The 15,758-nt window shown below is 40.5% G+C and overlaps 1 protein-coding gene across 6 annotated transcripts in view; it reads right to left on the bottom strand.

Annotated features, from left to right (window-relative positions):
• The window catches only part of LOC145096872 (serine carboxypeptidase 1-like), a 33,642-nt gene extending 20,524 nt beyond the window's left edge, over positions 1–13,118 (bottom strand). The window contains exons 1-7 of one of the 6 annotated variants that reach the window (XM_079034234.1): positions 12,694–13,117; positions 12,346–12,453; positions 11,994–12,265; positions 11,641–11,892; positions 11,433–11,539; positions 11,276–11,362; positions 6,568–7,060 (exon numbers count right to left, since the gene is read on the bottom strand). In XM_079034234.1, the coding sequence (XP_078890360.1) occupies positions 7,057–7,060; positions 11,276–11,362; positions 11,433–11,539; positions 11,641–11,892; positions 11,994–12,265; positions 12,346–12,453; positions 12,694–13,066 (1,203 nt within the window). In that variant the 5' untranslated portion in view covers positions 13,067–13,117 and the 3' untranslated portion in view covers positions 6,568–7,056. Of the gene's footprint in view, positions 1–6,567; positions 7,061–9,926; positions 10,519–10,744; positions 11,164–11,275; positions 11,363–11,432; positions 11,540–11,640; positions 11,893–11,993; positions 12,266–12,345; positions 12,454–12,693 lie in introns of those variants that run through there. The other 5 variants (XM_079034232.1, XM_079034233.1, XM_079034230.1 and 2 more) reach the window with 5 other exon arrangements.
• Between the last annotated feature and the right edge of the window lie 2,640 nt (positions 13,119–15,758).

Raw genomic sequence — 15,758 nt, 5'->3', positions numbered from 1 at the left:
AGAATCTCTTATTCGAATGTCTATTTGATCCTTTTCTATGTATAATTTGCATGCATAAAGGCAACCTATTATGATTGGTTTGATTGATATGGGTAGAGTAAATCTTAGGGTCGCCTAGGATTTGAGATATGTGGTAGTCTGTGGGATATGATTTGTTTTGGGATGACTTGGAGTCATCAGGTAGAGCCTTGGGGAAGGTACATGCAGGTGTGGAAGGTAGTATTAGGCCCATACTACTGAAAGCGTAGGACATGTACCCGAACCAATGTTAGATCTAACAGCTCTAAGGAGGACTGGTGTAGGAAGATCCCCTATATAGATATCCTAATCGTTATGATTTATGATATTTTAGTTCAGCATGGCGGTGACATGATTTGGAGCAGGGGAATCAGGATCGAGATTTGACTAGTCAGGTGGAGCATGGTGGTGACATTTCAGTTCAGCATGTATGCTGAGAGACAGAGCTCGAGACTGGTGAGTAGATGTGACTAGTCAGGTGGGAGCAGCTGGTGTGGCTGAGATGACATGGGCCAAGTTCATTCGGCGATTTGACATGGAGTTTGCACCAGCCATTCAGGTGCATAGGATGGTGAGGGAGTTCCAGGAACTCCAGCAGACTACCGAGACTGCGGCGAAGATCACCGCCAAGTTTCGGGAATGAGCATTGTTGATTACGCAGTACGCTGCTGATGAGGATGTGAGGAGGACGAGGTAACATTCCATGTTGAGGGATGATATCTAGGAGTTTGTGAGCTTCACAGGGTGCAAAACCCTGAACAAGATGATAGACAAGGCCCGAGAACAGGAAATGCAGTTGCACTTTCACACCAAGCGGAAGCCGAAGCAGGCACAAACAACAGTTGGTCAGGCTAAAAAGCCTAAGACCTCAGATACTTCAAGTAGGGGCCAACAGGGTCGGGGGCCGTTGTGCCAGGTACGGTAAATTGCATAATAGGGCTTGTCGGATAGCAGCCCCAGGATGTTACGCATGTGGCCAGTAGGGTCACTTGAGCAGGGATTGCCCCAAAAAGGGCCTGATATGTTTCCACTACAACCAGACTAGCCATAAAAGGGCCGATTGTCCGACGTTGCAGGGAGAGGGAGGAGCAATGGCGATGCATGCGCCCGCCACAATGAGGATTACTGATGGCCGCCCTGCTAAAGCGGATGTTCTAGCAGTGAAGAGCCGCAAATTTCAGTTGACTACCGAGGAGGCTCAGGCAGCACCAGACGTTGTGGCTGGTACGTATTTATTCTTCTCTGTTCTATGTTTAATTGCATTGATTATGTGTACATTATGCGTATGCATAGAGACCTTTTCGGTCAATGGTCTGTCGGCTCATGTTTTGTTCGATTCGGGAGCTACCCGATCGTTCGTGCCTCTCGCGCTTAGTAAGAAGTTTCGGGATACTCCGGTAACTTTGGATTCCCCGCTCGAGGTAGAGATTGCAGATAACCACACTATGAGTGCTACAAGGGTGTATCGGGACTGTGTCCTGAACGTGCTTAGAGAGATGTTTCAGGTTGATTTAGTCCAGATACCATTGCGAGGGTTGAAGGTGATTGTCGGGATAGACTGGTTGGGGGCCAATGGGGCTATGATCGATTGGGAGCACTAGTTGGTGAAGGTTCGAACCCCAAGTGGGGGAGAATTGGTTATTCATAGAGAAAGGGCCTCGCAGGGACCAACCCTCTGTTCGGCAGCAAGGGCTCGGAGATTTCTGCAGCAGGGTTGTATGAGATTTCTGGGATATATATTAGATACGATGACTGAGTCCAAGACAGAGGTGGGTAATGTGCCGGTTGTATAGGAGTTTCAGGATATTTTTCCTGAGGAGTTACATGGAGTGCCTCCAGAGGGGAAAGTGGAGTTTCGTATTAACTTGGTGTCGGGTGCTGCTCCGATAGCGAAGGTACCGTACCGACTAGCACCGCCCGAGATGCAGGAGCTATCTATGCAACTTTAGGAGTTGCTAGCCTGAGGATTTATCCATCCGAGTAGTTCCCCGTAGGGTGCTTCGATCCTGTTCATGAAAAAGAAGGATGGATCACATAGGATGTGCATTGATTATCGAGAACTAAACAAACTAATGGTGAAGAATTGTTATCTGTTACCGAGGATCGATGATTTGTTTGATCAACTGTAGGGTGTATCTTGATTTCCAAGATTGATCTTTGGTTGGGATACCATCATATGAGGATTCGGGATGAGGATACACCGAAGACAACTTTCAGGACTCTGTATGGGTACCATGAGTTTTTGGTGATGCAATTTGGGCTCACCAGTGCCCTAACAGTGTTCATGGATCTCATGAACAGGGTGTGTAGACCAATGTTGGATTGGTCAGTGATTGTTTTATTGATGATATCCTGGTCTATTCTAAGACCAAGGAGTAACATGACTAGCATCTGAGAGAGGTGTTGGAGACCCTAAGGGTGGAGAGGCTATATGCTATGTTCTCCAAGTGTGATTTCTGGTTGCGTGAAGTACAATTTTTGGAGCACACCATCAACCAGGAGGGCATTTCGGTTGATCCAACCAAGGTTGAGGAAGTGATGCAGTGGGAAGTGCCGAAGAATGCTTTCGAGATATGTAGCCTTTTGGGTCTAGCGGGCTATTATAGGAAATTCATTCAGGATTTCTCCAAGATTGTTGTGCCTTTGACTCGCTTGACCAAGAAGAATGTGACACTTTGGTGGAGCATGGATCAACAATTGGCTTTTGAGACCCTGAGACGGAGGCTATGCGAGGCTCCGATTCTAGTACTAACTGAGGGGTTAGAGGATTTGGTGGTGTATTGTGATGCTTCGATTTCAGGGCTAGGTGCGGTACTGATGCAAAAGGGGCATGTGATAACTTACACCTCGAGGCAGTTGAAGCCTCATGAGGCGAACTACCCCACTCACGACCTGGAATTGGGGGCAGTGGAGTTTGCCCTCAAGATTTGGAGGCACTACTTGTATGGGGTGCGGTGCACCATCTATACTGATCACAAGAGTTTGAAGTATTTGACGGATCAGCAGAACCTCAACATGCGACATAGGAGGTGGTTGCACGTGCTGAAGGACTATGATTGTGAGATCCTATACCACCTACGGAAGGACAACGTGGTTGCCAATGCTTTGAGCCGCAACGCAGCAGGACTCCCGATTGGGAACGTTTATTTAAGGATGACTGTGATCTCCCCATTGTTGGATATGATCAAGGAGGCACAAGTGGAGGGTTTGAAGAAGGAGAATTAGAAGTTAGAGAGGATATGGGGACAAATTCATTTGTTCGTCCGGAATGGTCAGGGCCTCCTGACCCAGTGTGGCCGAGTATGGGTCCCAGCATCTGGGGGAGTAAGGCAGAAGATTCTGGAGGAGGCACATAAGTCCAAGTTCTTTATCCATCCAGGGGCTACGAAAATGTATAGAGACTTGAGACTGAGTTATTGGTGTCCCTCCATGAAGCGGGAGATTTCCTAGTTTGTAGAGCGGTGCTTGACCTATAGGAAGGTCAAGGCCGAGTATCAGCGACCTCATGGTAAGGTTCAGCCGCTACCCATTCCCATGTGGAAGTGGGAGGAGATCGCTATGGACTTCATCATGAAGTTACCGAGGACGACGAGGGGTGTGGATGCCATATGGGTGATTGTGGACAAATTAACGAAGAGTGCCCACTTTATTCTGATCTCTGAGAGTGTATCCACTGAGAAGTTGGTGGATATTTATGTGAGAGAGGTGGTGGCCAGACACGGGGTGCCAGTGTCGGTAGTCTCTGATAGGGATGTTCGGTTCACATCAAGGTTCTAGAAGAAGTTTCATGAGGAACTGGGCACTCAACTGCATTTTAGCACGGCGTACCGCCCCTAGACAGATGGACAAAGTGAGAGGATGATCTAGACACTTGAGGATATGCTTCGAGCATGCATGTTGGATTTTGGAGGGAGTTGGGATACATACCTCCTGTTGGCAGAGTTTTCATACAACAACAGTTACCAGGCCAGTATCGACCGACCACCATTCGAGATGTTGTATGGTAGCAGATGCAGGACCCCGGTTTGTTGGGGTGATGTTGGACATCGGGTCATGGGGAGCATTGAGGTAGTGCTCAAGACTACTAGGCTAATTCAGCAGGTGCGCGACCGGCTGCGGGTTGCACAGAGCCGTCAAAAAAGTTATGTTGACTGTCAGCGGTCGAATCTTGAGTTCTAGGTGGGGGACTTTGTGTTACTCAAAGTATCACGATAGAAGGGGGTCATCAGGTTTTGAATGAGGGGCAAGCTAGGACCCCGATATATAAGACCATTCAGTATTACGGCCCGGGTGGGCAAGGTGGCCTATCGCTTGGATCTGACGGATGAGCTTAGCCAGATTCACAACACATTCCATGTGTCACAGTTTCAAAAGTGTGTCACCGATAAGACTGCAATCGTTTCTCTGGATGACATTTAGGTGGATGATAGCCTTGACTACATTGATAGGCCTGTTATGATTTTGGATAGGAAGACTAAGGTCCTCCGGAACGAAGAAGTGAAGCTAGCAAAGGTGCAATGGTAGCACCGGAGGGGCTCCGAATGGACATGGGAGCCAGAGGACGAAATGCAAGACGACAACCCAAACTTATTTAAGTCAGCAGACTTCGAGGACGAAGTCTAGTTCAAGTGGGGGAGATTTGTAACATCTATTCCAGGTGTTAATTTATTTAAGTTGTGGAGTTTTGTGCATGGACTCGGCTAGTTGGGTGCCCAAACTCATCGAATAGTGACTATTATAAGGACGCGGAATTGGCACCTACTCGATGAGTCGGAAGGCCCCGACTCGGCGAGTAGGAGCTTTAAAAAGAAACCCTAATTTTTAGGGGTTGCACCCTATTTAAAGATCATTACCCGCCTCTTGTGGGCTCACTTATGACTCTATCAGCCAGAGAAAACCCTAGATCGACCTTGCACCCACTTGAGTGAGAGAAAGAGCCTTTCTGAACAATTTTGGGGTATTTGTGAAGGATTTTAGAGCTGGAAGAAGAAGGAGCTAGGAGAGGAATAGTAGATCCAACATCTAATTCATAGTGTCCATCATCCTAAGGTATAAAGTTGTGACCTTTATCACTAGTTGCTTAGATATGGACTTATCACAAGGGTATGGTTCTAGATCTGGACCTCTTTAGGTCCCCAATGACATAAAGTTGCTCCTTTTATGTAGTTTAGACACTTTCCATGCACAAGAACCTTGCAAGAAACCTAGTTTTGAAGTTATAGCCTTGGAGGACCTTGCATGAACATAAAGTTTGCAACTTTACGTGGTATCTACACTAGAAGAGTTTGGATCTAGAGTTTGGGACCTTAGATCCCACTAAAAATGGCTGAACTTGAAGAAGACTGAAGGAATTCGTCGAATCCCTTATCTGACTCGAAAATTCGAGTAGGGTTTACCCATTTTTCAGGTCTTCTAAGTTTTTGGTTGTCATGAGTTTTCGGCTTCGTGATTTTTCGGTTTGGGACATGGAGGGACTCGTCGAGTTACACAGGTATGTCGGTGAGTGAATAAATCACTGAGAGAACTTGACGAGTTGAGGTCAACATGGACTGTTGACCTTCATCGTTGACTTTGAGAGCACCTATGGTATTATGAGGTTGTGACAAGTTAATCACATGATGATTATAGGCAGTTGAGGAGGAGCAGTACATGGGATATATTAGATCTAGCTTATCAGTTCTACATTCACGTAAGGGGAGTCTTCTCACCATACCAATGGGTCTAAGGCACCAAGGTCGGCCCATTTTATGATATGTGGTACACTAGCTGTAGTAAAGATATGTGGTATGATAGTTAGCCTTATACTAAATGGTATGGTAGTGGTTATGTGATATTGCATGGAAGACCCTGGGGGGAGCCCGTGGCAGTTAGATATAAGAATACATGGAGGAGCCCGTGGCATTCCTAGGTAAAGACCATGGGGGAGCCCATGGCATGAAGGCATAAGACCATGGGGGAGCCCACAACCTCCTTATATGTTTATGCATGAGTTATATAGTATGATAGATACTTCTGTGATATATGATATGCTAGTTGATTATGTATGTTACTGCATGGAAGACCCTATGGGAGCCCGTGGCAGTTGGATATAAGACCATGTGGGGGCGCCCATGGTATTCCTAGGTAAAGACCATGGGGGAGCCCATGGAATTAAGGTATAAGACCTTGGGGGGAGCCCACATCATCCTTATATGTTAATATTCATGGCTTATATGGTAGATGTAGCTTTTATAGCTAGTATGATATGTGTTATGTGATCTGTGTGTGGGGTATGCTTGGGGGAACTCACTAAGCATTAGCTTACAGTTTGTGGATTTGTTTTAGGTACATCTGAGCCCAAGGGCAAGGGCATGGCTTTATGATGCGGCCTGTACTCTCTTTCTCTCTCTCAGGCGTTTTATGGGACACTCTGATGATTTGAAATAAATTTGTAATGGTTATGGATTTTGAAAACAATTTTATTTGGGATTTCATGAATTATGGAAAGTATTTTGGTTAATCAAAATTGAAAAAATTCTTTTGGAAAAATTGGGTCGTTACACTCATGAGCTTTTAATCTTCTGACCACCACTTCAAAAGTTATCTCATCAAAATTGTACAATTGTTGAAGCAAGCTGAACAACTTTGGAGGGTACGACACATAACAGTTTTTTTTTCACAATATAAGATTCTTCAACGGTCTCACCAAGAGCACGAATATTGCTCATAATACCTTGGATCTTTGCAGAAAAGTCGTCCATGTTCTCTAGTTCTCTCATGTTCATCTTCTCAAATTCAGCTTTGAGAGTTTGAACTTTGGTTGTTTTGACTCAATTTGCTCCCAAGTACATCTTCTTTACTGTTCTTAAGCTTCTTTCTCCGATTTCTTCTCCACTATCATCAACAAAACCTCCTCCAGAATCACTTGGTAGATGGAAGCCATTGTCATCTTGTCTCTGCTCACATCCATCATATTTTGTGGGTTCTTCGGCTCTATGGCTTCCAACACCTCTTAAGCTTGCATATAAATCTTCATTTTCAAGGACCATGTTGCATAATTCATCTAAGAAAACATTGGATATTAAAGAGTAACCCATCCTTTTTTGTTTGACATCACACCAGATTCACTAATAACAAAGATTAGTTTAGCCTTTAAAACAAGGGAAATTGAGTAATCTAACCACTTTTTGGGGGTTTTTTTGAATATAACCTTTTTTTTTGCAAAATAACCACATATTCCGAAATGGGCCGTTCTGGAATGCATTCCAGATTAATTTTAGAATGGCCCAACCCACTTCACTAGGTCCGGAATTCCTATTCTGGAGGACCCGTATATGTTCCGAATCAGAATCTTGAATTTCAAAATCTGGAATATAATTTGAGGCGACAACTTCATTTTGGAAAGGCGTATTCTGATTCCAACGTTCCAAATCAATTCCTATGTTCCGAATAGATTACGTTGTTCCGACTCGACACCCATCTTCGAGTGGAAGACGAGAATTACGATCCCGTTATTTTACGGGTATGTTCTTCGTTTTCTACTGTTATTTACTGTTCCAAATGTAGTAGGTCACATCTGGAATGAACTGAAAATGTTCTGGAGTTTAAAATTTAAGATTTCATTATTGTAAAACCAACATAAAAGTATTTTAGATGTTTAGTTATTGTTGATGTACATCGAAATGTCGTGTTTCAGATCTTAAAATGTCATTCCGAAAGGCTTCGGAATTTGAAGAAGCATTCTGGAACAAGATGAATGTCTCTGGAACATGAAGTACGGGTCTGGAACCGGTCCAGAATATAGGTCATTCCCATTTTATAATGAAGTGCTAACACCATTTTTATTTGTGTCATGATTGTCGATGCATCAATTACACTCCTGTGTAAACCCAAAAATCGGTGGGCAAATCCTTGTGACATTCAGAAATAGTCCCGAATGCGAGACTATGTTCCAGAATACATGTTTCGGGAGGTGGTTAGACATTCCTAATGTAGATGGGGATGCTTCGCTTCTACATTAGATCTTTTCCCACAAAGTTGTCACTGGCCCTCGAAGCCAAGTGGAGGAAATGGTTTTTGAGATTGGGGGTTACGAGCTGTCTTTTCGGAAGAAAGAATTTTGTGTCATCACCGGCTTTCGGTTTTCTGCATCCGGCCTCGTCTTTTGTTCCCATTCCTTTCCTATCCTACCGAATGTCTCGGTTATATTACACCATGTTACAAATGTGTTTAGACAATCACATAATGAGTTATCGGACGAGGATGCAGTCCGTGTATGTCTTCTATACCTCTTATAGAAGGGTGTCAATTGACGTTTGGCTAAACAGCCTGTTACAGAAGAGAACTTCGCTTTGCTATCCAACCTTGATGAAATCAACATGTATAATGTCATCTATTTTATAATTATTGGTTAATTAAATTTCCTATCGTTACTAATATTTTTTAGAAATTAAATTATTAAATAATTTTTCATGTGGCAGATATCCATGGGGGAGGATAATTTGGGATCAATTGTACAAACTACATACTGTATTCAATAACGTTAAGAAGCCTATACATCTAGAAGATCCGAAAGACAATGAACCTCAAAAATTGACCCTAACCCTACATAGACCGTACAGGGGTTTTTATACCCTTTTAAGGTAAGTATATATAGAAAAATATATATATATTTTTATTTCTTTTGCTAACATTCTAACTACTTTTTATTTATTTGTTTGCTAACATTCAGATATGGATTCTTGAGACTTTTTCGGTGAGCATATTATTTTGTTCCCGACAGCAAAATGTGATCCCTCAGGCTGTTGCATAGTGAAAACTTAAGCCGTTACAAAAGACTACTACAACCAGTTTTTACTGATAGACGACATATTGTTACTTTATTATTTAAATATTTATTTATTATATAATTTTTGTTTATTTTTAATTTTATAATTTTGTTAGCATGGTATTAGACTCGTACCGAAGTTGGAGGTGACGGAAAATGAGATGCGTTTTGAACGATGGGTTGTTAGCTCGGCGTAGATTGATCGCCTTGATTTTTCAGACCCTAAAGTTCACAGGGCACCTTCCCTAACAACATCACCCAAAAACTCCCCTACCCATGAGCATCAAGAAAGGAAGGCATGAATAGATGATCCATCTCACCCGCCACCACCACCGCCGCCGCCCCCGACCCATCAATTGACAAGGACAAAATTATTAGTGACAAGCAAAACGAGTTCGATCAATTGAAAAATGAGGTTCATCAATGTCGCAAGCAATTGTGGTCTAGGAGGAGCGTTTAGTAGAGCATGAGGCTACTTTATCCATGGTTCTAAAACTTATCAACAAGACTCTCGGAGATGATGTTGGTACCTTGAAGGGGATGGAGATACATTTTTAATTATTTCATCATTTTTGGTCGTTATGTTTTTGCATCGTTTATAAGTATACATTATTGAACTGTATCGGGATACTACAATGACAATGAGTTATGGGAGCATGATTATGTATTACGTAGCCTTGAAAAGCCAATGTATGTCGGCCTTGAACTACCGCTGAATGTCGGCCATGAGCATCAGTCTCCGGTTATTCACCCTTCGGATGTAATAGAGATTTCGTAGGATGATTACAAAAACCGGGGCAAGCACTTCTTAGGCATTCTAAATGCCAAAAAGTTATGTTCATATGGTATAAGTCGTCGTGGAAACAAATGAAAAGGAAAGGTGTTATACGGAAAAAACCAGCACCACTGGACAATCTTGTAGATCCTACCGTACATATTATATATAAATAACGGGATGGTTCGTTCTTGTTTGTTCACAATTGTTTGACCGGTATTGTTACGCTTAAGCTTTGGACACGGTTATATCTAGATAGTCATGGATGATGGTTGTCATGTGATGTAAGTAATATAATTATTTGATTATTAAATACTACTCTTCTAATAATAATAATACTTACTTTACTACAAAAAATTAACTGGCAACACATTATGATATGGATCTCATTGCTGCTAGAGTGTAGAGCAGATGATGCTCGGTGGACGATGGTACTAACAGTTTTCAACACTGATGCATATGACTGGAGTGACATGGCTGACTGATCCGTTTACCCAGCTTGCGCAGAGTGTGATACGACATAATTTTGTTTGGATTACATTATCTGAGTATTTCTATACTAATTAATTATTTCTAACCTTTTTTGTACCTTTACATCTCAATCAACATACCACGAGCTCATTAGTTTTTGCACTTTTTGGCTTTGAAGACATTCAAAATGACTATATACGATAGTCATTGGAAGGGCGGCTACTGTTCAGAAATTTAGGATTGGTTTATTGGTTTGAGAGCCCACATCCACAAACTGCTGGTGGGAGCCAACTACTGGGATACCAAACTCACTGATTCAATCCCATTTGAGAGCTTCAAGATGACCCTGGAAAAGACCCAGACGTACCGCAACAGATTCACAACGAAAAGGATTGTGGGGTGTTTTTGTGTTGGTTACCGGAGGCATTAATCATCGGGAAATCGATTTCTGTAGAGGGTAAAACCGGTCCATGGGCTTTAGGTTATCGAAAACGATTAGCGGAAATTTTTTGTGGTATAAGGACAAAGATAATTTAAACATAGTATTTGTAATACCACCTATAGACAAATCATTTGTTTACTTTATGTATTTATTATTTGTTTGTTAATTTTAATTACATTTTATATTTGATAAAACCAAAAGGTATACATCTTATAAAAGCAAAACTTAAACATTTTATAAAAGCAAAACATATATGTATTATATAAAACAAAAAATTTACGCTAAAAGAAAAACCACATGTTACACGTAAAAAAAAGAAAAAAAAACCTAGCTAACTATATTCCAGAACCATGGTCCGGAAATGTACTCCGGAATTCCGGAGTGCTCTCCGGAACAAGGTGTTCCGGAGAAATTGGTTATTTTTCAAAAAAAGAAAAAAAAATTGATCATTTACGTCAAAAAGGTCATTTATAAGGGTTAGATTACTCAATTTGCCTTTAAACAATGATAGTTTATTCTCTTTATGTCTCTGTTATGAATTAACAGGAAGAAAAAAGAATAACAAGAAGAAAAAAACGTATAGAGAAGGAATATGAAAAAGAGAAGAGAAGAGCTTTACTGCTTAACTTTCAAGCTTATTTTGAATTACGCCTACAATGTCATATCTCTCCTTTAAGTAAATGATCCTTTAAGTAAATGATCCTTTAAGTAAATGAGAAACAATTAAAAAAAAAGGATTGGGTGTAGATTGCGGTGGACTGACCTGTATATCCAGACTTTAATACCATATGCAATTAGCTGATTGATAGTAGGCAAAACAGTCGTTGGGCTATCTGTCCAATCATAATCGCTGTTGGTAAGAAAATAAAACAGTTAGCCTTTTTATATTGGCTTTGAGGTATTTATAAGAAAAGAGGTACCCGCAATGTGACCATGAGGTATTTCGGGCATGAAGAGCTTCTTGCACTTTTGCTCGATTCAGATATGAAGACACATAACGACTAGAGCAAGGATCAAAATTCTTTACCTGGTTCAATACGTCATCTCTTGAAAATAACAGGATACATTTTATCTAGTTTTTGAAAGTTGGATGCTATGTATTCTTGTTTAATGGAATCAGAGACTTACAGATCCAATGGACTCAAGTTTTTGTGTGGTGCCATCACAGAGTGGTGCGTAGATGTTGTATATATCAATTCTACCAACTTCACTTAATCCTTGACTTACATAGTGATAGCACTTTTCTTGAGAATAACCAGAAACATTGTAACAGTACCTTTTAATTCCTGCATTTGCCTCATCGGACATTAGGGCATGTGTCCATAAGTAGTCTAGCTTCCCTTGATAAACTGTATCGTCATCTAACCAAGCATTCCCAATCTACAAAACAAAACAATATACCCATTTAGCAGATGAGGAGGGCAAATATGACTTTTGCATAAACGTCCCCCTGTGGAGTCCCATGTATGAAAAGTGCTTACTGCAATCCCATGAAGATTAATGACTGTTCCGTTTGTCTTCTTGTTTTCTGAGAGAATGAGGGATGCGAGTTGAGGTACGTAGTGACCTGCATAGCTTTCACCTGTAATAAAGAAATCTCGGGTTTTGTATTCCGGGAATCTTTCAAGCCAGTTGATGAGAAAAGTGTATGAGTCTTTAGCTGTTTGCTTGTCCCCTGTGGTGTAGTCAGATGATCTGTTTGAATACGAGAATCCCACTCCAGCTGGCGACTCCAAGAATAGTACATTGGCCACTTTCATTTTTCAAGAATTAGTGTTTTACATTGTAATTTTGGAAACACGAATATGAAGGTTTTAAAGGAGTTTTTGTTACCATTGTTCCATGCATAGTGGTTGCGGTAGAGTGTTTTTCCATCGCTATTGACACGGAAGGGCCCAAGTTCTTCCATGGCTCCATATCCGAAGGACGAGCATCCTGGTCCTGTAATTCACTACTATTGGTCAATCTCAACACATGTAAATAATGATGATTTATCAATGATATTCCATGAGGAGAATAAAACGACTTTTGCAAGCATTAGTTTAGTAACATCTTTTTTTAGTGGAACAAAAAGTTAAAGTTCAATTCACATTGATTCCAAAAATTGGTTGGGACAACATGTATTCTTATAATTTGTCAGGGGACCATTTTAGAGGTAGAATGAAGCAAAAAACGCATTACCTCCATTAAGCCATAGGAGGAGTGGTTTGGTTGATGAATTGTGAGGTGATTCAACAAAGTAATAGAACAATGCCCTTCCAGCCTTTGAATCGACTGTTATATAGCCTGCAAAGTGATCAAAGTCCACTTGTGGTTGACCTGGAAGCCTATCAACCCTATCTGCTTCCTTTGATCCTTGTTGAGGTTCAATAGAAAGTACGGGAGAGAAGTTTGATGTATCTTGTTTTGTCCATGGTTCCCCAGCTGGCGGATTCTTGGATCTTCTTGACTCGGTCAATTTGTTGAGTTTGGTGATCTGGTTATGCTTCTTTGCCACAGAGAAACACAGAAAATATAGCGAAAAGACTAACAAAGAATGAAAAATTTGGGTCATTTTACTTGTTTATGATTGTCTCTGTGTGTGTCTCTTTATAGACTTTGTTGGAGACGTAGTTGGCTAGGTAGTTCTTGACGTCATTTCCTTATCTCATATATAGTGCTCTTTCGGATATCTACTTAAAGTTAACGATAATGGGATTCCTGGTGAATCTTTATTCTATAATTTGAAGGGAGTCGAGGTTGAAAACTTTTGAATTGTAAATTAAAAGTTTCCAAAATCACTTTTAAAAGCTTAACAACAAGATTTTGCTATTAATTTGTCGTAGTTATTGCTTTGTCGTTGATGCTCGTCGTTGCTATTGCTGATGTATGGTTGTTATTGGTGTTGTAATTATTGCCGATGTGTAGCTCCTCTTGAATAATATTGTCGCCCTATTGATATGTCGCCAAAAAAAGTGTCCGTGGTGACCGAGTGGCCGTTATTGGGTATTGTCGCCCCTATTGTTGTTATCACTGTTATTTAATTCTGAAAAATATTTTCTTATTAAATGTAAATAAAATATTTATATAAATTCAGCTATCATATGCATATGTAGAAAAATACAAACTGCGATATTATATAAACTACTACAAAATCTATAATATATGTTTCAAGTTTATTATTACACAAAAACAACAATAGCAATGAACTTCATTTTTATGCATTAAAACGTACTTCTAATATTAAGCAACGATTACACTTAAATATTGTTCATGGACTACTGTTTCATCGAATTACCCATCTCTATTGACGTGATACATGATAGGCTTGTGGTCTACTTAATTTTTGTTTAACATTAAAACTTAAATTGTACTTTAAAATACACACACACACTTCTACCAAGGTTTGACCAAAAGACAAAATGGTCAAAAAGTCAATGGTCAATGGTCAAGGTCAATGGCCCAGAAGACAATTCTGGTTCGCATCCGGATACTCTAACCAGTTGTGACTTGCTGCGATTGATTGAATCCAATTGTAGTTGAACAACCTTCACTTCGTGACCACCGTATGATCACGTAGTGACACTCGATTTTATTCAAAAATCAAACTTTTGACTCTTTAACACCCTAAATCGATCAATCATGAAAAACGGGTGTTACAGTATAAGTGTTTATGAAACCTATACTCCACATAGATACTTGTATATCATACAAGTATGCATGTCTTAGAGTGAACTTGATGCTACATGACATTATAACCATGCTATATGACGTTTTGACCTCTTCTTGTTGCTAAAAAGGGGTGCACCAGAACAAATACTCTATACGCTTCATGGACATTGGAAAGAACCAAAAAAAAGTAGGACATTTCATCACCTATTATGACTCTTGACACAAATACTTATAGTTAGCAAACCATAGGAGGGATGTCAACCGGTATAGATCTATACATGAATTCCCCACACGTACGGGATTAACAGTTATAAGGTAGAGGTATTTACTAACTTTTTATTCTTAGTTTGATGAATTTCATATCTCATGTTCACATTCCAAGTTTGAACAGTTCCAACAGTCACTACAAGGATACAGACCTATGCCGACGACACTTATGCCGACGACTATTGTCGTCACTAAAAATACCCCTATCCCGACGACTAGTCGTCGCCATACCTTTTGCGAACTTTGACCAATTTAAGTTGACCAAGAACTCTATTCCGATGATACGTCGTCGGCACAAGTATGGCGGGAACGACAAAAATATTGGCGGTCTTCTGAAACTCTATACCGACGACATGTCGTCAGTATAGGTATAAAAAATATATTTTTCAATTATTTTTAATATAGATGCCAAAAAAACAAAACGATGTAGTTTTGTGTAAGCTATACCGACGACATGTCGTCGCCAAAGGTTTTTAATTTTTTTTTTGTTTCCGCAAATAATTGAAACGATATCGTTTACTTTTCCCTATACTGACGACATGTCGTTGCCATAGGTTTTTAATTTTTAATTTTTTTTTGTTTCCGCAAATAATTGAAACGGCATCGTTTACTTTACCCTATACCGACGACATGTCATCGGCATAGGGGTTTACCCTAAATAATGTGTAGCTTTCTCGTTCATTTGCACAGCGACGCACAAGGATTTGCTCTCCGACGAAACTCCGATTCCTCGTCAATTAGTCGGTGATTAGCCCCAGGTAAACCTTTTCTACTCCTATTTCATTGAATATTGATGTGTGCTAATGAGTTTTACCCCGAATTTGAGGTTTTTTTTTGGTGTGTATGACAGTTAACTGGTGGTGAAGCACCACCGCCCTTTTCCTTCCTCAACCTTCCCACCGGCGAAGGTTCAATAGCAGAGGGTTATGTTGCAGACGAAGGTTTGACATTCTGCTCTATGTATCTTGAGGGTATGCAAACTAAATTCAACCGTTTTGATAGAAATGATGATCCGGGCCTTCCAAAAAGGCAATTTTCTGTGTTCTCCTCACAATGTCGAACAATGTCGGCTAAGAAAATCGTTGAACAAGAGGCCAAAAAATATTGCATTGGTTTGTGTTAAGTAATTGTGATGAGGATGAGATGAGAAGCTACAAATCGTAAGCTTCTGCTCTATTAACTACATTTTCCATAGTGTTATACTATATTTTAACTATTCTAATTATTTTGTCCCATATTCAGTGAATTCAAATCAGAATTGCCTGAATGTGATTTTAAAATGGAATTTCCTTCATGGTTCAAAGAAAAGGTAAGTATGTTATATATTT

The sequence above is a fragment of the Lactuca serriola genome, chromosome 4 (assembly GCF_051521515.1).
Source record: "Lactuca serriola cultivar US96UC23 chromosome 4, Lser_US96UC23_V15, whole genome shotgun sequence".
Classification (NCBI taxonomy): Eukaryota; Viridiplantae; Streptophyta; class Magnoliopsida; order Asterales; family Asteraceae; genus Lactuca; species Lactuca serriola.
Note: the sequence above shows the minus strand (reverse complement) of the source record. Positions and strands in the feature narration are given on the sequence as shown.